At 50.3% G+C, this 24,056-nt stretch overlaps 1 protein-coding gene and 1 pseudogene across 1 annotated transcript; both read right to left on the bottom strand.

The window, feature by feature from the left end:
* Positions 1-2,735: 2,735 nt before the first annotated feature.
* LOC136375509 (trypsin-like) lies at positions 2,736-5,986 on the bottom strand (annotated as a pseudogene).
* Positions 5,987-14,555: 8,569 nt separating this feature from the next.
* Positions 14,556-17,810, bottom strand: LOC136375508 (trypsin-like). Its single transcript, XM_066341051.1, has 5 exons — positions 17,705-17,810; positions 16,824-16,992; positions 15,969-16,222; positions 15,208-15,344; positions 14,556-14,811 (listed from the first exon to the last, which is right to left on the bottom strand). Exons 1-5 carry the CDS (start codon positions 17,742-17,744, stop codon positions 14,662-14,664), a joined length of 750 nt encoding a protein of 249 aa, XP_066197148.1. The 5' UTR covers positions 17,745-17,810; the 3' UTR covers positions 14,556-14,661.
* Positions 17,811-24,056: the final 6,246 nt, after the last annotated feature.

The raw sequence follows: 24,056 nt of genomic DNA, 5'->3' as shown, positions 1-24,056 counted from the left end.
AGGTCAGCCCCCAGCCGGTGCTGGTACATGAGGTTATTCCTCCCCAGGTGCATTTGTCTTGGCTGAATTTCAGAAGATTCCTCTCTGCCCATTTCTACAACCTGTTGAAATCCCTCTGAAGAGCTGCACAGCACCCTGAGATACTGGAAACTCTTCCTAATTTGGTGTTCTCAGTGAGCTTGATGACGAGGCTCTCCATCTCTTCATCTGAGACACCAATGAACAGAACACAGTAACCTGTTGGAAATTTCTGTTCTCTGCTAAGCTCACTAACATTACCCCTAATCCTACAGCATGTTTAATAAAGATAAACTGTATGTGGATCAAGGGGTAGAAGGAAGGTGGATCCTGCCCATGAGATCACTCTACATGAAGGAAAGAATACTTTACCTGAGTAAACACAGCCTTGTGCTCTGCTGTTCCTATTCTTTGGCCACAGAACAACCACAGACAGGTCGTTATAACAGAGGAGTGTGTGGGCAGCTCTCACAGGGTTACTGGCTACTTCAACACCTGCCTGGCCTTGCCTTTATCTACAGCTGCACCAGCAACTGCCCACACAAGCACTTGTTCTGTTTGACAGGGGGAATCCTGAGAATCATTAACTGCAGTTAAGTAAAAGAACATCAGCGGAATAGAGATTGAAAACAGAAATAAGAAGCAGCGGAAGAGAAAGGAGAGAGAGAGGAGAAGAAGAGCTGACAAAAGTATAGTTCTAGTAAGAGTTAAATGCAGAGGGAGGCCCGGAGTGAAGACAAAGGAGACAAAGATGGACAAAGAAACTGACAGTATCTGACAAGGGCAGGAAGGCAAGGCTCAGAAGCAGAGGAGCTAATGGGTGAGAAGACTCATGCAGCACCCACGAGGTGGAAAGCAGCTCCTGTATATGTGCAGGGACAAGTTTGTGTTCAGCTCCCTCTGCAGCTCCACCACTGTGTTCACTCTCAGCACAGTAGTATGTGCCAGAGTCATTGAGAAAGGCATGTTCTATGGAGAGGGTGATGCTGTCTCCTTTTATGTCGCTGCTCTTGAAATGGTCCTCAAAACCCTTCTCCACTGTTGCCTTTGCACCTTCATATGCATAAGCCAACTGGGTCATACTGGAATTCTTCCGGGAAGGCAGCATGTACCAGTACATATATCTATTGGAGGATTTCTTCTTGGAACATTCCAGATTCACAGACTGGCCTTCTTTTATCACCATGTCAGGGGACTGCTCAAGGGATAAAACTGGAAAGGAAAATTATGAACAGTGAGGAGAAGGAAAAAATGGAATAAATTTGAACTAGGCACTGTGGGTTGGTAGGGAATGGGATGAGAAGAAAGAGGGCAGCCAAGGGAGCAGTTCAAGGCATGGGACAGCTCTTCAAATAAGGAAGCAAATTTCCAGTCCTCTTCAATGGCCAAGGTGCATTCCTGGGCAGTTGTGTCCAAACCAGGAACCAGCGAGGGGCTGCACAAACAATGACAAAGAGACAGCCATTGCAGAAGATTCAGGGATTCCTGCCCACCACATTCACTGCTCATCCTCAACACAGGAAGCTCTGCAGAATGCAGTAGGGCCAGGAACTAGCTACAAAGCTGGGAGAGCAGCAGCAGCAGGATCAATGGAGGTGCTCAGGGCTGAGTTGAGTTCACTTACCCAGAGGGGCCAGCATGGCCACAAAGAAACAGCAAGGGAACCATGGCTGAAAAAGCCCTTCCCTCTCAGCAGCCTGCCTCTTGCAGCTGCCCAAAGATCTGTGCAGAGGGAGCAGTGGGTGAGGGTGGGACATGTCGGGGTGGGGCTGGCCAAGCAATGTCAGAGGCATTGGCTGGCTGGGAAGCCTGGGGAATGACACAAACCATGGAGGAAAGCAGAAGCCCTGCAGAGAGCAGCAGCTGGAAGGGGCAGGCTGGGCAGGGCTGGGTGTGCAGGGAAGGATGGGTGTTGAGGACAGAACTGGGCTGAGTTGCACGGGAGGCTGAGGGTGTGCAAGGCACAGGAATGCTGGCTGCTCCCCTTCTGCTTCTGAAGCCTTGGGAGATGGAGGAATGAGGGATAAAATCACACAGAGGTGCCTTGAATGTTCCCATGCACTTTCCCTGCCTTCCCCACCCATGGCTGTCTCAGTTCCTGCCTGGGCTCCCCACGTCCCACCCAGCTGTGGGACGGCTCTTTCTCTCTGTGCAGCGCTGTGAGCACAGCAAACAAGAGCAGTGAGAGGGAGGCAGGACCCCCACAGACAGCACAGCAGCCCAAGCACTCAGGCTTGGGAGGGCTCTCATGGACATGGCAGTGAGAGCGGCAGGAGAGGAAGGTGAAGTCCTGTGAAGAGCTGAGGCACAGGGGCTTTTGGAGGATTGGCTTCAGGAGTACAGTTCATTTGGGCACTTGCACTGTCCTTTGCACAGAGGATAATGAAGAGTAGGCGAGTCTGGGCTGCCCTCATGTGTTGAAGCAAGCAGCATCCTCCACTGTGAAGGGGCTGGAGAACTACACAAGGACTGAGCAGAAACCTGAATTGTTCTTTTCAAAGTGAGGAACTTGGATGAACTGCCATGAATTAAAGACTTCTGAAACAACTGAAAATAATGGACTGGAAGGCTTTTAAGAATGGGTGTGTAAATTTTTCCAAGATCCCTTCAGTTCTGCAGGTACTATAAATACTAAATACCTTCTCCTTACTGGAATTCACTGCCTTTGTGCTCTATATCACAGGCTATGGAAATTCCCAGAGAAACAGTGCACAAAGTAAGGGTGCCTGAAAGTCTTTATTACTTTTTCATAATTTTTGCTTGTCCAGACCCACAAAAACAGAAAAGATGATGAGAAAATACAGGTCACACCAAACGAGCATCTCAGTTGGCAGCAATGGTGGACTGGATCCAGGAGACGTAGTTGCAAACCTTGGTGTAAACTCCGGGGTAGCCCCTCTGGGCACATCCAATACCCCAGGAAACAATGCCCTGGAGTTGTCCATTGCAGACCACGGGGCCGCCGGAATCTCCCTGCGCACACAAAGGGTATGGATATTGAGCAAATGGCATCAGCCTGAGCAATGAGCCAGAGCTCCCCGACATCACTGGCTTTGGAGGAAGCCCTGTCAGGCCTACTCTGCACAAAGGTTCTACGAAGGCTGTTTCTGATTCACACTCTCCACCTGGTGCTACCATGCCTGACTGGAGCTCCAATGGACCACAGCTAAGGATGAGTCAGCTGCCTGGTTTTGCCAGACCAGTACTCAGCAAACATTCAGGATATGTGTGCCTGAAGCCTCTGCTGTCATCCAAGAACTCAGATTTACCACTGCAGTGACTAGAGCTGACTCTGTAGTGTGAAGGCATCTGTGTCTGGGAAAAGGCAAGAGAGAAATGACTGGGAAGGGAGAGGCAGATGATTTACCTGGCAGGAATCTTTTCCTCCCTCCAGGAATCCTACACACATCATGTTATTGGTAATTTGCTTAGGGTAGGCATTAGAGCAGTCGGAGGCAGAGAGGACAGGAGCCTTCAGGCAATGCAGCTCGTCTGGGTAGTTACCTACAAGGAAACAGGGGGAGATGGTTGATGGCATTGCTGAGTCCTTTTCAGAGCTCGGAGATGGATCTTAGCAGAAAAGTGAATGCTGGACACCCTGTTTTGGCAGCCATCCTGCTTCCTCTCAACAGCAACCACACAATGCGTTCCTTCAGTAGAGATGGAACAAATTCTACCCATGGGTTCACCATTCTACACTGCAGCCACCTAACTCTTCTGTATCTGCAATTTCATCAATTACCAAGATGGGCCACTCTTGTGATACATACACTGGAAGAAACCTGAGTCTCAGGAAAACCATCCTCTCCTCTTGGAGGTTTAGATGTCATCAGTGGAATAGAAACCACTTGACATGCACATCTCTGGCCATTGGTTTGAAGGAATCAAGACCTCTGGTAGGAATTCTAGATCCACAGTCCCAGACCTCACCGTTATTCTCAGAGAACTGACAACTCTGTTGACATTAGCTGAACCCCGTGTGCAGTCCCTACACTGACCCATTGCTCAAAAGACCTGTCCCACGGCACTTCCCTGTGTTTTAGCCTTTCCTGTTGGGGGTTATGGGGAGGGTCTTAGAGACTGCCCTGGGCCCCCAGGGGGTCTGTACATTCCCCCAGAGTACTCACTGCCACTGCTGAGAGTGTTGCCCCAGCCGGAGATCAGGCAGGTGGTGCCGGCGGCCACGCAGCTGGTAGGCAGAGCAATGGTTTGGACAGCTTTTGGTGAGCTGGGCTGGGGTGGCCAGCTTGATGAGCATGATGTCATTGTCCAGGGTGTAGGCGCTGTAGCCAGAGTGGCGGATGACTTTAGCAGAGTTGATAAACTGCTGTGTGGATTCGGTGAGTGCCAGGTTGTGTTTCCCCAGCTGCACTTGGATGCGACTGGAAAAGAGAAGACACAGCATGTCCTTTACTGCTCCTGGCAGGTTGAGAGAAACCTCCCTGTCCCTGAGTGCACTTGCTCCAACATCACTGCCACAGAAGCCTTCTGGGGCAGGAGATCCTTCTTGTCCTCCAGGGAGCCCTGGCGATGCACCCTGAGATCTTAACCACTCCCAGTACAGGTGGTGAATTTCTCCAGGTTTGTAAGTACATGACGGCAGTCGGATACATAGCAGCACTTTACACAAATGTTCTGGGACAAGGCAAACTGTTCTAGCCTGACCTCGTTCCTCTTCCTGTTCTCTAGGGACAATGCTTTAGCAAGATTCATGCAATTGATAAGAAATCACGGCCCAGAACTCATTGCTTGAGTACCCCATTGTTATTCAGAAAGTGTTTTGCTTCAAAGAAACATTTGCAAAAGTGGAAAACGCCTCAGGATGCCTCGGCCCAGCTTCCTGAATGATCCACTCATCCCTTGGCTGTCTCTGGTCAGAATGGATGCACTCAGATATTTCTGTCTCGTAGCTCAGAATTCCTGCTAGAAGTGAACTGGAAGACAGAAGTAGGTTATAGAATGATGTAGTTTTTCCACTCACGATTTGTAGCAGTGAGCAGCCGACACGACCCACTGGCTGCTGATGAGGGAACCTCCACAGAAGTGATATCCAGAATTCAGGGACACCTGATAGGGCACAGAGTTCGCGGCACAGGTGTAGCCTCCCACAATCTTGTCATCATCATCTTCAGCAAAGGTGGGGAAGGCAACTGGGAGAGAAGAATTTCCATGTGTCAAGAGCTGGCCAAAGGTAATGTGGCTGTCATGTGCCCTGTGACTGCCTGTCTGCAGCCCCTCACTTGTAGGCTCCCCTTCTGTGGACACTCAGGGCAGCAGTGCTGGGCAGATCTAAGGCACATCCATTTGCTGCACCCTCAAAGAAGGGATCAGACCTACACTGGTACCTCACATATCTGCAACTAAAGCCCTGCTGGCTACTCCCCGAGGGAACATAAGGACACAGAAATGTTCTTGTTGGATCGGATCACGAGGTGCGTCTTTCCCAGGATCCTGTCTACTGAAACAGTCAAGGGTTGCCTGAGGGAAAAAGTAAAAACAAGTGTGCAGTAATATTTTCTTTGAGCACCTACACAGGGTCCAAAATTTTTCAGTTGCTTAGGACTTCCTGGGCCAGAAGTATTCCCTGTGCACTCCTTAGTCCTGCAGAAGAAGGCAGTCTTTTTCTGAAGCTATGGCCACATGTCTATAGGTGAGTCAGGAACCACTATGAAGGCATTCATCCCCCAGCTTGTGGCACAAGGCATTAGGAACAGACAGAAGAAGGAAGTTGCCGGGCCCTGCCTTCAGACTTCTGCAAGTCAAAACTGGACTTGGCTTTCCCACAGCAGGCTACCTTGCAGGTTTGCTCAGAAAATCTGCTTCCTATTAAATGTCAGAAATAGAAATAAAAAATATACTCACCAGCCACCCCAATAAAGGCGAGAAGCAGCAGGCACTTCATGGTCTTGATTCAAGCTCAAGCCCAGACTGGCTGACTGGATGTGGGAGCTGCTAGAAATACGTTTTTGGTAATGGTCTTATCTCTAGTCCAAGGTTTTCTCCAGAACACAAGTACACAGTGGAAAATTTGAAGATCTAAAAATGTGGGCATTAGCAGGCATTGGAAAAATGTACAAATAACAGACTCCCAACCCTGCAAACGGCAAGGTGCAATCTCTGCTTCTCCCAGTCAGGCCTGACCTGTTGTCCAGGTGTGGGAGAAGCTGCTGACATGCCAACCTGGTGTCTCTTGGAGCACGACAGAGAATAGTTCTGTAACTGCTCTTCTCTGACTCCAAAGGAGGATCTGCAGGAGAGAACAGGCTGCCTTTGCCTCTGCACTGGGACTGCCCCTGCAGGGACTGCGCCTTGGAGAGATTGCTGAGGAGAAGTTTGTGCCCCACAGGATGTGCTGCTACAGATTGACCTTCTCCACGCCAGGGAAGAGCAGGTACTCTCCTTGTCTCTTTTTGATGCAGCACTGTGCAAAAGACCACCAGGACACAAATGGACAAAGCTGGAGAAAGTCATGTCTTCTTCCCTGCACACAGCCATGTTCACCTGCCCAAGGCAGAGGTGTTGCAGTCCAGGGCATCCAAAGGAAGATCACAGACCTCAGCAGAGAGGACTGGGACCCAATTAAGAACGGTTGAGGTCTGTACAAGAGGGTTTCAATCCTGGCCAGGAGCGTCTGGGGTCTTTCCACGGTGGTTGACTGGCACAGAACTCAGGGAGACACAGCCTTTGACTTCAGTCCATGGAAAAAAGCTTCCAACAGTGAGGGAAGAATTACAAACCACAAAAGTGTGAAGACAGTAGTGTAGTGTATCACTGGGTGGAAAATTCTGTAGTTTTGGGTTAAAAACCCAATATAGGTGCATGGGGGGACAAGATGGAGGATTTAGGGCAGTGCCCTGGGGTCTTCTTCTTCTTCTCCCCTGGCCTCCATCTTCTGATGTGACGGTGGCACAAAGTAATTTGAGGGGACTGGGTCAAAGTAGAGATGACCTGTTTAGTATAGGTGATCGGTATTGGCACATAACTGTAAATAATATACACATGTAATTATCTGTATAAGAAGGTAACAACCTCCCATCGAGGGGAGAGTCATGCTGTCTCCAAGCAGCAGAACACCTCAGTCAGGCACAGAGAATATTGTAAGATGAGAATTAATAAACAACACAAGAAGCATTGAGAAACAAGACCTTTAAGACTGTGTTTCATTCTCGTGTCTGGACCAGAGTCTTCAGAGAGCAAAAGTCTCTTTCCAACCGCCACCTGAAACTTGGGTGAGCAGAAAACCTAATCCGAGGTTAGGACAAACAGGGCAAAAAAGGTTGTACTGGAGAATAATAAATTGCTGATGTTTGTCACCATTTTGAGTGTCAGTCCTCTGTCCTCTGTCAGTGCCCACTGTGTATTTCCTTCTCAAGGCCAAGCAGGCTGAGACCCCTCAGCCTTTGTTGTTGGCGCTTCACTCTATTCATCATCTTTCTTCTCCTCTCCTGAACATTCCCCAGGTTGTCCCTGTCTCTTTTGTACTAAGAAGCCCAGAACTGCACACAGCACACAAGATGTGACTCACCAGGGCTGAGCGGAGCGGCTGGATCATCTCCCACACCATCCTGGCAATCCCCTTCCTAATGCACCCCAAGACACCCCTGGCCTTCCTGGCCACCAGGACACACTGCTGCTCCATGGGGAGCTTCTTGTCCATGGGGATTCCCAGGCCCTTCTCTGAAGAGCTGCTTCCCAGCAGGTCAGTCCCCAGCCTGTGCTAGTATATGGGGATATTCCTCCCTAGCTGCATTTGCCTTGACTGAATTTCAGACGGTTCCTCTCTGCCCATTTCTCCAACCTCTTGAGGTTCCTCTGAAGGGCTGCACAGCACTCTGAGCTATTGGAAACTCTCCCTAACTATGTAATCAATGAACTTGATGAGGAGACTGTCTACCCCTTAAACTGAGTCACTGATGAACACTGTAACCTGATGGAAATTTCTGTTATCTGCTAAGCATGCTAAAATCACCTGTAATCTTCATCACATGTTTGCTGAAGATAAACTATATGTGGGCCAAGGGGTGGAAGGCAGGTGGATCCAGCCCCACAGACCACACTGCATGAAGGAAATAATACTTTATTTGAGTAAGCACAGCCGTGTGCTCTGCTGCTCCTATTCTTTGGCCACAGAACAACCACAGACAGGTCGTTATAACAGAGGAGTGTGTGGGCAGCTCTCACAGGGTACTGGCTACTTCAACACCTGCCTGGCCTTGCCTTTATCTACAGCTGCACCAACAACTACCCACACAAGCACTTGTTCTGTTTGACAGGGGGAATCCTGAGAAGCATTGACTAGACTCAAGAAAGAGACAGTCAGTGGAGTGCAGACTGAAAACAGAAAGAGCAAGGTGAGGGAGGGAAGGGAGACAGAGAGGAGACAAAGTAGGGCTGATAGAAGTAAGTGTAGAGCAAGTAAGAGTAAAATGCAGAGGGAGGCCTGGAGTGGCAAGGAGACAAAGATGGACAAAGAAACTGACAGTATCTGACAAGGGGAGGAAGGCAAGGCTCAGAAGCAGAGGAGCTAATGGGCGAGAAGACTCATGCAGTACCCACGAGGTGGAAAGCAGCTCCTGTATATGTGCAGGGACAAGTTTGTGTTCAGCTCCCTCTGCAGCTCCACCACTGTGTTCACTCTCAGCACAGTAGTATGTGCCAGAGTCATTGAGAAAGGCATGTTCTATGGAGAGGGTGATGCTGTCTCCTTTTATGTCGCTGCTCTTGAAATGGTCCTCAAAACCCTTCTCCACTTCTGCGTTACCAAATTCAAATGCAGAAGCCACTAGAGTCAGACTGGAATTCTTCTGGGAAGGCCGCATGAACCAGTACAAATATCTGTTTGAGGATTGCTTCTTTGAACATTCCAGATTCACAGACTGGCCTTCTTTTACTACCATGTCTGGAGACTGCTCCAGGGTTGATACTACAAAGGAAAAAAACGCACAGTGAGGGGAAGTGGAAAATGGGAAAAATTTGAACTAGGCACTGTGGGTTGGTAGGGAATGGGATGAGAAGAAAGAGGGCAGCGAAAGGAGCAGTTCAAGGCATGGGACAGCTCTTCAGATCAGCAAGTGAATTTCCAGTCCCTCTTCAATGGCCAAGGTGCATTCCTGGGCAGTTTGTGTCCAAAACCAGGAACCAGCGAGGGGCTGCACAAACAATGACAAAGACACAGCCATTGCAGAAGATTCAGGGATTCCTGCCCACCACATTCACTGCTCATCCTCAACACAGGAAGCTCTGCAGAATGGAGCAGGGCCAGGAACTGGCTACAAAGCTGGGAGAGCAGCAGCAGCAGGATCAATGGAGATGCTCAGGGCTGGGTTGAGTTCACTTACCCAGAGGAGCCAGCATGGCCACAAAGAAACAGCAAGGAACCATGGCTGAAAAAAGCCCCTTCCCTCTCAGCAGCCTGCCTCTTGCAGCTGCCCAAAGATCTGTGCAGAGGGAGCAGTGAGTGAGGGTGGGACATGTCGGGGTGGGGCTGGCCCAGCAATGTCAGAAGGCATTGGCTGGCTGGGAAGCCTGGGGAATGACACAAACCATGGCAGGAAAGCAGAAGCCCTGCAGAGATGCAGCAGCTGGAAGGGGCAGGCTGGGCAGGGCTGGGTGTGCAGGGAAGGATGGGGTGTTGAGGACAGAACTGGGCTGAGGTTGCACGGGAGGCTGAGGGTGTGCAAGGCACAGGAATGCTGGCTGCTCCCCTTCTGCTTCTGAAGCCCTTGGGAGATGGAGGAATGAGGGATAAAATCACACAGAGGTGCCTTGAATATTCCCATGCATTTTCCCTGCCTTCCCCACACATGGCTGACTCAGTTCCTGCCTGGCCTCCCCACGTCCCACCCAGCTGTGGGACGGCTCTTTCTCTCTGTGCAGCGCTGTGAGCACAGCAAACAAGAGCAGTGAGAGGGAGGCAGGACCCCCACAGACAGCACAGCAGCCCAAGCACTCAGGCTTGGGAGGGCTCTCATGGACATGGCAGTGAGAGCGGCAGGAGAGGAAGGTGAATTCCAGGGCAAGCACGTGATGGTAGATTGTCCAGGACTGGGCTTTTTTAGCAACAGTGGAGTTCACTGCAGCAAGCAGCAGCTCAGCCATTATCTCTTCTATTACGCAAAAAAAAAACAGAATGCCAAGCTGCCTCAAGCTCTGATCTTTACTTGCTCTAAAACTCGCGTTGGTTTTTCTTCCAAGCTTTCCCCACTCTTTTATTTTGCTTAAGAACTCTTAAGTATTTAATATTTAGTGCTTTTGGTAACTTATGGGGAAAAAATTCTTTAGACTAAAAAGGAACAAACTGAACCCCATCTGTGATGCAAAGCCCTCAATCTTCTTGGCACTGTTTTGTTATTAATGCTGTAGTTGTTGGTTTTGTTTGCTTTGTTCTACATACTAGTAAAGACCTCTAACTACAAATTTATAATTAGAAAAACAAAAGGGGGGGAGGTGTTAATTCTCCATTCCAGGGGAAACTCCAGCTTTCCCTGGCAGATATCTGTCTTTCCAAACTAAAGACGCCTGTTTTGCCTTTTTCTTGCAATCCTATCTCATGGCGGAAAAGACACTCAAATCATGACACTAAATTTGGCAGAAAGAAAGAGGTGAACATGAAACCACTCTACCATCCCAGAACACATGGCACAGGATTCTAACCAGATGGTTCTGGAATATCTCCAGCCTCCAGATCTTCTCCCAGCTACCTGTTCCAATGCATGGTCACCAACACGGCAAAGCTCTTGCCTCATATTCAGGTGGAAGTTCCTGTGCATCATTTTCTGCCCATTGTCTCTTGTCTTAGGGCTTGGAAATGTGGAGAAGAGCTGGATCTACCTCTTCGCATATTCATTTCAGATACTTACAGTCATTGATGAAATACCCTCTGCGTTGTTTCTTCTCAAGGCCAAACAGGCCCAGCTCCCACAGCCTTTGCTCACAAAAGAGATGCTTCCCTCCATTCCTCACCTTTCTCCTCCACAGGACCTGCTCCAGGTGCTCCATGTCTCTCTTGTACTGAAGAGCCCAGAACAGGACACTGCACTCCAGATTTGCCTCCCCAGGGCTGAGTGGAGCCTCACCTCCCTTGCCCTGCTGGCTATGCTCTTCCTAATGCACCCCAGGACACCCCTGGCCTTCCTGGCCACCAGGACACACTGCTGCTCCATGGGGAGATTGTTGTCCACAGGGACCCCCAGGTCCTCCTCTGAAGAGCTGCTTCCCGGCAGGTCAGCCCCCAGCCTGTGCTGGTATATGGAGTTATTTTCCCCAGGTGCATTTACCTTGGCTAAATTTCAGAAGGTTCCTCTCTGCCCATTTCTCCAACCTCTTGAGGTTCCTCTGAAGGGCTGCACAGCACTATGAGCTATTGGAAACTCTTCCTAACTTGATGTTATCAGTGAACTTGATGAGGAGACTCTATTCCTTCATCTGAGTCGCTGATGAACAAAACACTGTAACCTGTTTGAAATTTCTGTTACCTGCTCTGCCTGCCAATATCAGCTGTAATCTTTATAATAGGTTTGCTGAAAACATGTCAGGATATGTCAAGTTTTTCTATTAAATGGGTTATTTTGTTGTCTCTTTATGCTAATAATTGAATCCTAAACTCTACCACCCCCTTCCCTGTCCTGGTAGTACTGATTGGATTGCATTTGCTTACTTAGCTGTCAATCCTTCCCTAGCCTTGCCTTTTCTCCCAGATTCTTTACTATCAATCCCCGAATCTTCGATGCTTTAATAGTAGTTTTGACCACTCCCCTCCTCCTGTGTTCCCTTATTAGTTTCAGTATGGTAATCCTTGAATTGTTCCCCTCTTCTTATTGGATCCTCACCCTGAACCCTGCCCTTAAAGAAGTCCCTTAAAACCCAATTCCCTGTACTGAGATAGGGACTTAATTTTCATTTCTAATTTAGACATGTTTGGGTCCTACCCTCTCCTCTGCCTTCGAGTCAATTAATAGTGAAGGAATGCAGGAGCTGCTGTGTAGGCCAGTCCAGCATTCTTTACCCTGATCCACCAGTGACTGCCCACAAGACCAGAGGCCCCAGGGGAACGTTGCGCAGCCCATAAACAGCAATAATATCAAAGAGTGTTGTGACAAAGAAAAACTTTATGTGGGTAAAGGGGTAGAAGGCAGGTGGATCCAGCCCCACAGACCACACTGCATGAAGGAAATAACACTTTATTGGAGTAAGCACAGCTTGTGCTCTGCTGCTCCTATTCTTTGGCCACAGAACAACCACAGACAGGTCGTAATAACAGAGGAGTGTGTGGGCAGCTCCCACAGGGTACTGGCTACTTCAACACCTGCCTGGCCTTGCCTTTATCTACAGCTGCACCAGCAACTGCACACAAAAGCATGTGTTCTGTTTGACAGGGGGTCTCATGAGAAGCATTGATTAGAGTTTAGTAAGAGACAGTCAGTGGACTGCAGATTGAAAACAGAAAGAGCAAGGCAGAGAAGGGAAGGAAGACAGAGAGGAGACAAAGTAGGGCTGACAGGAGAAAGTGTAGTGCAAGTAAGAGTTAAATGCAGAGGGAGGCCTGGAGTGGCAAGGAGACAAAGATGGACAAAGAAACTGACAGTATCTGACAAGGGCAGGAAGGCAAGGCTCAGAAGCAGAGGAGCTGATGGGTGAGAAGCCTCATGCAGCACCCACGAGGTGGAAAGCAGCTCCTGTATATGTGCAGGGACAAGTTTGTGTTCAGCTCCCTCTGCAGCTCCACCACTGTGTTCACTCTCAGCACAGTAGTATGTGCCAGAGTCATTGAGAAAGGCATGTTCTATGGAGAGGGTGATGCTGTCTCCTTTTATGTCGCTGCTCTTGAAATGGTCCTCAAAACCCTTCTCCATTGTTGCTTTTGCACCTTCATATGCATAAGCCACCTGGGTCATACTGGAATTCTTCTGGGAAGGCCGCATGAACCAGTACATAGCTCTGTTGGTAGATTTCTTCTTGGAACATTCCAGATTCACAGACTGGCCTTCTTTTACTACCATGTCTGGAGACTGCTCCAGGGATAAAACTGGAAAGGAAAAGTACAAACAATGAGGAGAAGGAAAAAATGGAATAAATATGATCAAGGCACTGTGGGTTGGTAGGGAATGGGATGAGAAGAAAGAGGGCAGCCAAGGGAGCAGTTCAAGGCATGGGACAGCTCTTCAGATCAGCAAGTGAATTTCCAGTCCCTCTTCAATGGCCAAGGTGCATTCCTGGGCAGTTTGTGTCCAAAACCAGAACCAGCGATGGGCTGCACAAACAATGACAAAGACACAGCCATTGCAGAAGATTCAGGGATTCCTGCCCACCACATTCACTGCTCATCCTCAACACAGGAAGCTCTGCAGAATGCAGCAGGGCCAGGAACTAGCTACAAAGCTGGGAGAGCAGCAGCAGCAGGATCAATGGAGATGCTCAGGGCTGGGTTGAGTTCACTTACCCAGAGGAGCCAGCATGGCCACAAAGAAACAGCAAGGAACCATGGCTGAAAAAAGCCCCTTCCCTCTCAGCAGCCTGCCTCTTGCAGCTGCCCAAAGATCTGTGCAGAGGGAGCAGTGGGTGAGGGTGGGACATGTCGGGGTGGGGCTGGCCAAGCAATGTCAGAAGGCATTGGCTGGCTGGGAAGCCTGGGGAATGACACAAACCATGGCAGGAAAGCAGAAGCCCTGCAGAGATGCAGCAGCTGGAAGGGGCAGGCTGGGCAGGGCTGGGTGTGCAGGGAAGGATGGGGTGTTGAGGACAGAACTGGGCTGAGGTTGCACGAGGCTGAGGGTGTGCAAGGCACAGGAATGCTGACTGCTCCCCTTCTGCTTCTGAAGCCCTTGGGAGATGGAGGAATGAGGGATAAAATCACACAGAGGTGCCTTGAATGTTCCCATGCACTTTCCCTGCCTTCCCCACACATGGCTGACTCAGTTCCTGCCTGGCCTCCCCACGTCCCACCCAGCTGTGGGACGGCTCTTTCTCTCTGTGCAGCGCTGTGAGCACAGCAAACAAGAGCAGTGAGAGGGAGGCAGGACCCCCACAGACAGCACAGCAGCCCAAGCACTCAGGCTTGGGAGGGCTCTCATGGACACGGCAGTGAGAGCGGCAGGAGAGGAAGGTGAAGTCCTGTGAAGAGCTGAGGCACAGGGGCTTTTGGAGGATTGGCTTCAGGAGTACAGTTCATTTGGGCACTTGCACTGTCCTTTGCACAGAGGATAATGAAGAGTAGGCGAGTCTGGGCTGCCCTCATGTGTTGAAGCAAGCAGCATCCTCCACTGTGAAGGGGCTGGAGAACTACACAAGGACTGAGCAGAAACCTGAATTGTACTTTTCAAAGTGAGGAACTTGGATGAACTGCCATGAATTAAAGACTTCTGAAACAACTGAAAATAATTGGACTGGAAGGCTTTTAAGAATGGGTGTGTAAATTTTTCCAAGATCCCTTCAGTTCTGCAGGTACTATAAATACTAAATACCTTCTCCTTACTGGAATTCACTGCCTTTGTGCTCTATATCACAGGCTATGGAAATTCCCAGAGAAGCAGTGCACAAAGTAAGGGTGCCTGAAAGTCTTTATTACTTTTTCATAATTTTTGCTTGTCCAGACCCACAAAAACAGAAATGATGATGAGAAAATACAGGTCACACCAAACGAGCATCTCAGTTGGCAGCAATGGTGGACTGGATCCAGGAGACGTAGTTGCAAACCTTGGTGTAAACTCCAGGGTAGCCCCTCTGGGCACATCCAATACCCCAGGAAACAATGCCCTGGAGCTGTCCATTGCAGACCACGGGGCCGCCGGAATCTCCCTGCGCACACAAAGGGTATGGATATTGAGCAAATGGCATCAGCCTAAGCAATGAGCCAGAGCTCCCCGACATCACTGGCTTTGGAGGAAGCCCTGTCAGGCCTACTCTGCACAAAGGTTCTACAAAGGCTGTTTCTGATTCACACTCTCCACCTGGTGCTACCATGCCTGACTGGAGCTCCAATGGACCCACAGCTAAGGATGAGTCAGCTGCCTGGTTTTGCCAGACACAGTACTCAGCAAACATTCAGGATATGTGTGCCTGAAGCCTCTGCTGTCATCCAAGAACTCAGATTTACCACTGCAGTGACTAGAGCTGACTCTGTAGTGTGAAGGCGTCTTCGTCTGGGAAAAGGCAAGAGAGAAATGACTGGGAAGGGAGAGGCAGATGATTTACCTGGCAGGAATCTTTTCCTCCCTCCAGGAATCCTACACACATCATGTTATTGGTAATTTGCCTAGGGTAGGCATTAGAGCAGTCGGAGGCAGAGAGGACAGGAGCCTTCAGGCAATGCAGCTCGTCTGGGTAGTTACCTACAAGGAAACAGGGGGAGATGGTTGATGGCATTGCTGAGTCCTTTTCAGAGCTCGGAGATGATCTTAGCAGAAAAGTGAATGCTGGACACCCTGTTTTGGCAGCCATCCTGCTTCCTCTCAACAGCAACCACACAATGCGTTCCTTCAGTAGAGATGGAACAAATTCTACCCATGGGTTCACCATTCTACACTGCAGCCACCTTAACTCTTCTGGTATCTGCAATTTCATCAATTGCCAAGATGGGGCCACTCTTGTGATACATACACTGGAAGAAACCTGAGCCTCAGGAAAACCATCCTCTCCTCTTGGAGGTTTAGATGTCATCAGTGGAATAGAAACCACTTGACATGCACATCTCTGGCCATTGGTTTGAAGGAATCAAGACCTCTGGTAGGAATTCTAGATCCACAGTCCCAGACCTCACCGTTATTCTCAGAGAACTGACAACTCTGTTGACATTAGCTGAACCCCGTGTGCAGTCCCTACACTGACCCATTGCTCAAAAGACCTGTCCCACGGCACTTCCCTGTGTTTTAGCCTTTCCTGTTGGGGGTTAATGGGGAGGTCTTAGAGACTGCCCTGGGCCCCCAGGGGTCTGTACATTCCCCCAGAGTACTCACTGCCACTGCTGAGAGTGTTGCCCCAGCCGGAGATCAGGCAGGTGGTGCCGGCGGCCACGCAGCTGGTAGGCAGAGCAATGGTTTGGACAGCTTTGGTGAGCTGGGCTGGGGTGGCCAGCTTGATGAGCATGATGTCATTGTCCAGGGTGTAGGCGCTGTAGCCAGAGTGGCGGATGACTTTAGCAGAGTTGATAAACTGCTGTGTGGATTCGGTGAGTGCCAGGTTGTGTTTCCCCAGCTGCACTTGGATGCGACTGGAAAAGAGAAGGCACAGCATGTCCTTTACTGCTCCTGGCAGGTTGAGAGAAACCTCCCTGTCCCTGAGTGCACTTGCTCCAACATCACTGCCACAGAAGCCTTCTGGGGCAGGAGATCCTTCTTGTCCTCCAGGGAGCCCTGGCGATGCACCCTGAGATCTTAACCACTCCCAGTACAGGTGGTGAATTTCTCCAGGTTTGTAAGTACATGACAGCAGTCGGATACATAGCAGCACTTTACACAAATGTTCTGGGACAAGGCAAACTGTTCTAGCCTGACCTCGTTCCTCTTCCTGTTCTCTAGGGACAATGCTTTAGCAAGATTCATGCAATTGATAAGAAATCACGGCCCAGAACTCATTGCTTGAGTACCCCATTGTTATTTCAGAAAGTGTTTTGCTTTCAAAGAAACATTTGCAAAAGTGGAAAACGCCTCAGGATGCCTCGGCCCAGCTTCCTGAATGATCCACTCATCCCTTGGCTGTCTCTGGTCAGAATGGATGCACTCAGATATTTCTGTCTCGTAGCTCAGAATTCCTGCTAGAAGTGAACTGGAAGACAGAAGTAGGTTATAGAACGATGTAGTTTTTCCACTCACGATTTGTAGCAGTGAGCAGCCGACACGACCCACTGGCTGCTGATGAGGGAACCTCCACAGAAGTGATATCCAGAATTCAGGGACACCTGATAGGGCACAGAGTTCGCGGCACAGGTGTAGCCTCCCACAATCTTGTCATCATCATCTTCAGCAAAGGTGGGGAAGGCAACTGGGAGAGAAGAATTTCCATGTATCAAGAGCTGGCCAAAGGTAATGTGGCTGTCATGTGCCCTGTGACTGCCTGTCTGCAGCCCCTCACTTGTAGGCTCCCCTTCTGTGGACACTCAGGGCAGCAGTGCTGGGCAGATCTAAGGCACATCCATTTGCTGCACCCTCAAAGAAGGGATCAGAGCTACACTGGTACCTCACATATCTGCAACTAAAGCCCTGCTGGCTACTCCCCAAGGGAACATAAGGACACAGAAATGTTCTTGTTGGATCGGATCACGAGTGCGTCTTTCCCAGGATCCTGTCTACTGAAACAGTCAAGGGTTGCCTGAGGGAAAAAGTAAAAACAAGTGTGCAGTAATATTTTCTTTGAGCACCTACTCAGGGTCCAAAATTTTTCAGTTGCTTTAGGACTTCCTGGGCCAGAAGTATTCCCTGTGCACTCCTTAGTCCTGCAGAAGAAGGCAGTCTTTTTCTGAAGCTATGGCCACATGTCTATAGGTGAGTCAGGAACCACTATGAAGGCATTCATCCCCCAGCTTGTGGCACAAGGCATTAGGAACAGACAGAAGAAGGAAGTTGCCGGGCCCTGCCTTCAGACTTCTGCAAGTCAAAACTGGACTTGGCTTTCCCACAGCAGGCTACCTTGCAGGTTTGCTCAGAAAATCTGCTTCCTATTAAATGTCAGAAATAGAAATAAAAAATATACTCACCAGCCACCCCAATAAAGGCGAGAAGCAGCAGGCACTTCATGGTCTTGATTCAAGCTCAAGCCCAGACTGGCTGACTGGATGTGGGAGCTGCTAGAAATACGTTTTTGGTAATGGTCTTATCTCTAGTCCAAGGTTTTCTCCAGAACACAAGTACACAGTGGAAAATTTGAAGATCTAAAAATGTGGGCATTAGCAGGCATTGGAAAAATGTACAAATAACAGACTCCCAACCCTGCAAACGGCAAGGTGCAATCTCTGCTTCTCCCAGTCAGGCCTGACCTGTTGTCCAGGTGTGGGAGAAGCTGCTGACATGCCAACCTGGTGTCTCTTGGAGCACGACAGAGAATAGTTCTGTAACTGCTCTTCTCTGACTCCAAAGGAGGATCTGCAGGAGAGAACAGGCTGCCTTTGCCTCTGCACTGGGACTGCCCCTGCAGGGACTGCGCCTTGGAGAGATTGCTGAGGAGAAGTTTGTGCCTCACAGGATGTGCTGCTACAGATTGACCTTCTCTGCGCCAGAGAAGAGCAGGTACTCCCCTTGCCTCTTTAATGCAGCACTTTGCAAAAGAGCAGCAGGACACAAATGGACAAAGTTGGAGAAAGTCATGTCTTCTTCCCTGCACACAGCCATGTTCACCTGCCCAAGGCAGAGGTGTTGCAGTCCAGGGCATCCAAAGGAAGATCACAGACCTCAGCAGAGAGGACTGGGACCCAATTAAGAAGGGTTGAGGTCTGTACAAGAGGGTTTCAATCCTGGCCAGGAGCGTCTGGGGTCTTTCCACGGTGGTTGCCTGGCACAGAACTCAGGGAGACACAGCCTTTGACTTCAGTCCATGGAAAAAAGCTTCCAACAGTGAGGGAAGAATTACAAACCACAAAAGTGTGAAGACAGTAGTGTAGTGTATCACTGGGTGGAAAATTCTGTAGTTTTGGGTTAAAAACCCAATATAGGTGCATGGGGGGACAAGATGGAGGATTTAGGGCAGTGCCCTGGGTTCTTCTTCTTCTTCTCCCCTGGCCTCCATCTTCTGATGTGACGGTGGCACAAAGTAATTTGAGGGGACTGGGTCAAAGTAGAGATGACCTGTTTAGTATAGGTGATCGGTATTGGCACATAACTGTAAATAATATACACATGTAATTATCTGTATAAGAAGGTAACAACCTCCCATCGAGGGGGGAGTCATGCTGTCTCCAAGCAGCAGAACACCTCGGCCAGGCACAGAGAATATTGTAAGATGAGAATTAATAAACAACACAAGAAGCATTGAGAAACAAGACCTTGAAGACTGTGTTTCATTCTCGTGTCTGGACCAGAGCCTTCAGAGAGCAAAAGTCTCTTTTGAACCACCACCTGAAACTTGGGTGAGCAGAAAACCTAACCCAAGACAGAGGGAAAAACCTGCAGGCAGGAGGAGACACTCACAGTTTGTGTGCACTGAGTTTGGGGCCAGAGCTCTGACAGAGACTCTGCAGATCCATGCTGGGCTCTGTGCCCACCAATGCACAGCAGTGGAAGGCTGGCCCATACAAGACACCAAGGGATCCAGCTGCACAAGGCTGTCATGGCCTTTGCAGTGAACATGTTCCCATGTGGCCTGTCAGCTCTGGAGAGCCTCCAGCTCCCAGACCCTCTGCTGCAGCTCTGAGTGTGTCACACTGCATTCATTTCCCCAGGCTGCCTAGAGAAGATCCAGGAAAGACCCCAGATTCCTCTAAAGCAGTGGGAGATAAAAGGAAAGAGATTGGGATACTCTGTAGAAACACCACGCCCTCACACCAGCAGCAGCACTCCAGCTGAGAGGAGGCTGTGCCTGCTGGGTGCCAGGAAAGGGTCTCCAATTCCCTGGGCTGTGCAGAGGGCAGGGCAGTGCCTGGGGAGCCTTGCAGAAGACAGGGCACTTGAGGAGTTAGTGATGGTGAACAGGCATGGCTGCTGGGTGGGGCTATGTGGGTTTAGGTCCTGAGAAGCTGCACGTTAGCCTGGGAATGTGCAGGGTGGGCACCAGCTGGAGTGCCCCAGGAAGGCCTGTGCTGAGCACGGCGGTGTGTTATGCAGGACACAATCACAGAATGGGGCAGCTAAGAAGGGACCTCAGGGGGTCACTGCTCCAATCATGCCTGCTCAAGCACAGCCATCCTAGGGCACGTGGCACAGCCTTGTATCTAGATGGTTCTGGAATATCTCCAGACAGCCTCCACAATGTCTCTGGGCAGTCTGCTCCAATGCATGGTCGCCAACGCAGCAAGGCCCTTGCCTCATATCCAGGTGGAATTTCCTGAGCATCATTTTCTGTCTATTGTCTCTTGTCCTAGGGCTTGGAAACATGGAGAAGAACATGGAACCACCTCTTGGCACCTTGCCTTCAGATACTTACAGTCATTGCTGAAATGCCCTCTGAATTGTTTCTTCTCAATGCCAAACATGCCCAGCCCTCATAGCCTTTGCTCACAAATGACATGCTTCACTCCATTCCTCACCTTTCTCCTCCACAGGACCTGCTCCAGGTGCTCCATGTCTCTCTTGTACTGAAGAGCCCAGAACAGGACACTGCACTCCAGATTTGCCTCCCCAGGGCTGAGTGGAGCCTCACCTCCCTTGCCCTGCTGGCTATGCTCTTCCTAATGCACCCCAGGACACCCCTGGCCTTCCTGGCCACCAGGACACACTGCTGCTCCATGGGGAGATTGTTGTCCACAGGGACCCCCAGGTCCTCCTCTGAAGAGCTGCTTCCCGGCAGGTCAGCCCCCAGCCTGTGCTGGTATATGGAGTTATTTTTCCCCAGGTGCATTTACCTTGGCTAAATTTCAGAAGGTTCCTCTCTGCCCATTTCTCCAACCTCTTGAGGTCCCTCTGAAGGGCTGCACAGCAGTCTGAGCTATTGGAAACTCTTCCTAACTTGGTGTTATCAGTGAACTTGATGAGGAGACTCTATTACTTCATCTGTGTCGCTGATGAACAAAACACTGTAACCTGTTTGAAATTTCTGTTGCCTGCTCTGCCTGCCAATATCAGCTGTAATCTTTATAATAGGTTTGCTGAAAACATGTCAGGATATGTTAAGTTTTTCTATTAAATGGGTTATTTTGTTGTCCCTTTATGCTAATAATTGCTTTCTAAACTCTACCACCCCCTTCCCTGTCCTGCTAGTACTGATTGAATTGCATTTGCTTACTTAGCTGTCAATCCTTCCCTAGCCTTGCCTTTTCTTCCAGATTCTTTACTATCAATCCCCCAATCTTCGATGCTTTAATAGTAGTTTTGAGTACTCCCCTCCTCCTGTGTTCCCTTATTAGTTTCAGTATGATAGTCCTTGCCTTGTTCCCCTCTTCTTATTGGATCCTCACCCTGAACCCAATTCCCTGCCCTGAGATAGGGACTTAATTTTCATTTCTAATTTAGAGATGTTTAGGTCCTACCCTCTCCTCTGCTTTCGAGTCAATTAATAGTGAAGGAATGCAGGAGCAGCTGTGTAGGCCTGTCCAGCATTCTTTACCCTGATCCACCAGTGACTGCCCACAAGACCAGAGGCCCCAGGGGAACGTTGCGCACCCCATAAACAGCAATAATATCAAAGAGTGCTGTGACAAAGAAAAACTGTATATGGCTCAAGGGGTAGAAGGCAGGTGGATCCTGCCACCGAAACACTCAACATGGAGGAAAGAATACTTTACCTGAGTCAGCACAGCCTTGTGCTCTGCTGTTCCTATTCCTTGGCCACAGAACAACCACAGACAGGTCGTTATAACAGAGGAGTGTGTGGGCAGCTCCCACAGGGTACTGGCTACTTCAACACCTGCCTGGCCCTGCCTTTATCTACAGCTGCACCAGCAACTGCCCACACAAGCACTTGTTCTGTTTGACAGGGGGAATCATGAGAAGCATTGACTGGAGTTTAGTAAGAGACAGTCAGTGGGGTGCAGATTGAAAACAGAAAGAGCAAGGTGGGGAAGGGAAGGGAGACATAGAGGAGACACAGTGGGGCTGACAGGAGAAAGTGTAGTGCAAGTAAGAGTTAAATGCAGAGGGAGGCCTGGAGTGGCAAGGAAACAAAGATGGACAAAGAAACTGACAGTATCTGACAAGGGCAGGAAGGCAAGGCTCAGAAGCAGAGGAGCTGATGGGTGAGAAGACTCATGCAGCACCCACGAGGTGGAAAGCAGCTCCTGTATATGTGCAGGGACAAGTTTGTGTTCAGCTCCCTCTGCAGCTCCACCACTGTGTTCACTCTCAGCACAGTAGTATGTGCCAGAGTCATTGAGAAAGGCATGTTCTATGGAGAGGGTGATGCTGTCTCCTTTTATGTCGCTGCTCTTGAAATGGCCCTCGAAACCCTTCTCCATTGTTGCCTTAGCACCTACCACTGCATAAGCCAACTGGGTCATACTGGAATTCTTCTGGGAAGGCAGCATGAACCAGTACAGAGTTAAGTAGGACGGTTGCTTCTTGGAACATTCCAGATTCACAGACTGGCCTTCTTTTATCACCATGTCAGGGGACTGCTCCAGGGATAAAACTGGAAAGGGAAAAGTACAAACAATGAGGAGAAGGAAAAAATTGAATAAATATGATCAAGGCACTGTGAGTTGGTAGGGAATGGGATGAGAAGAAAGAGGGCAGCCAAGGGAGCAGTTCAAGGCATGGGACAGCTCTTCAAATAAGGAAGCAAATTTCCAGTCCCTCTTCAATGGCCAAGGTGCATTCCTGGGCACTTTGTGTCCAAAACCAGGAACCAGCGAGGGGCTGCACAAACAATGACAAAGAGACAGCCATTGCAGAAGATTCAGGGATTCCTGCCCACCACATTCACTGCTCATCCTCAACACAGGAAGCTCTGCAGAATGCAGCAGGGCCAGGAACTGGCTACAAAGCTGGGAGAGCAGCAGCAGCAGGATCAATGGAGGCGCTCAGAGCTGAGTTGAGTTCACTTACCCAGAGGAGCCAGCATGGCCAGAAAGAAACAGCAAGGAACCATGGCTGAGAAAAGCCCCTTCCCTCTCAGCAGCCTGCCTCTTGCAGCTGCCCAAAGATCTGCGCAGAGGGAGCAGTGAGTGAGGGTGGGACATGTCGGGGTGGGGCTGGCCAAGCAATGTCAGAAGGCATTGGCTGGCTGGGAAGCCTGGGGAATGACACAAACCATGGCAGGAAAGCAGAAGCCCTGCAGAGACGCAGCAGCTGGAAGGGGCAGGCTGGGCAGGGCTGGGTGTGCAGGGAAGGATGGGGTGTTGAGGACAGAACTGGGCTGAGGTTGCACGGGAGGCTGAGGGTGTGCAAGGCACAGGAATGCTGGCTGCTCCCCTTCTGCTTCTGAAGCCCTTGGGAGATGGAGGAATGAGGGATAAAATCACACAGAGGTGCCTTGAATGTTCCCATGCACTTTCCCTGCCTTCCCCACCCATGGCTGACTCAGTTCCTGCCTGGGCTCCCCACGTCCCACCCAGCTGTGGGACGGCTCTTTCTCTCTGTGCAGCGCTGTGAGCACAGCAAACAAGAGCAGTGAGAGGGAGGCAGGACCCCCACAGACAGCACAGCAGCCCAAGCACTCAGGCTTGGGAGGGCTCTCATGGACATGGCAGTGAGAGCGGCAGGAGAGGAAGGTGAAGTCCTGTGAAGAGCTGAGGCACACTCAATGCCCTGGCATGGGAAGGGAGAAAGGAGCGAGTGTGGCCCACAGGGACAGCCATGAGGGTGACAAGGTGCTGAGGATGGCGGTCAGGGTGACCTCTCCTCGGTGACAGGGAATAGGCCAAGCACCTCCAGAGATGGTTCCTCCCTGGCACTGGGGCCTTGCTGGGGAGCCCCGGGTGTCTCTGACTGCTGCTGCCTGTGGCACGGGGGCTTCTGGACGTTTGGCTTCAGGAGCACAGTTCCCCTGGCAAATTCAGGGATTTGCTCAGGGACACAGAGCATCTGTGTCATTGCCCCCTCTGTCCTGGGAATTGGCCTCTGCAAGGAGATGTGCTCTCCTGGCAGGACTGAGCTGGTCCTCCAGTGGGCTGTGGAGGCTGCCCCTGGGATTCAGCCAGTGAGAGCACTGGGCTCTGGAAAGCAGCTGTACAGCGCAATTGCACTCCCTCCTCCTGTGCCAGTGACACCTCCCTGCTGCTCTGCTCCCAGGCTGAGGACTCCCAGGCCACTGCATCCTCTGCACTGCCCCCTCAGCTCTTTCTGCTCTGAAGAACATCCACAGCTCCTCTCCTGCATGGCACAAAATCCACATGGCATCGAGCTGGGGAGCCCCATGAGCACAGGGGTAAGAACATCTGGGACAGTGGCAAGGGTGAAAGGAGCACAGGGAAGGAGCGACCGGCCATTCCACCGAGGTCTGCTGGCAGCACATTTCCCTCATCC

This window comes from Sylvia atricapilla, chromosome 2 (genome assembly GCF_009819655.1).
Source record: "Sylvia atricapilla isolate bSylAtr1 chromosome 2, bSylAtr1.pri, whole genome shotgun sequence".
NCBI lineage: Eukaryota > Metazoa > Chordata > Aves > Passeriformes > Sylviidae > Sylvia > Sylvia atricapilla.
Note: the sequence above shows the minus strand (reverse complement) of the source record. Positions and strands in the feature narration are given on the sequence as shown.

Bases quoted from the DNA above. Each gene is read 5' to 3' on its own strand.
- LOC136375508 (XM_066341051.1), bottom strand. From the start codon at position 17,744: ATGAAGTGCCTGCTGCTTCTCGCCTTTATTGGGGTGGCTG. The intron at 16,223-16,823 runs GTGAGTGGAAAA...TCTCTTTTCCAG, and splicing joins GCTGCTCACTGCTACAAATC to TCGCATCCAAGTGCAGCTGG. The intron at 14,812-15,207 runs GTAAATCATCTG...TTGTGTGCGCAG, and splicing joins GAGGAAAAGATTCCTGCCAG to GGAGATTCCGGCGGCCCCGT.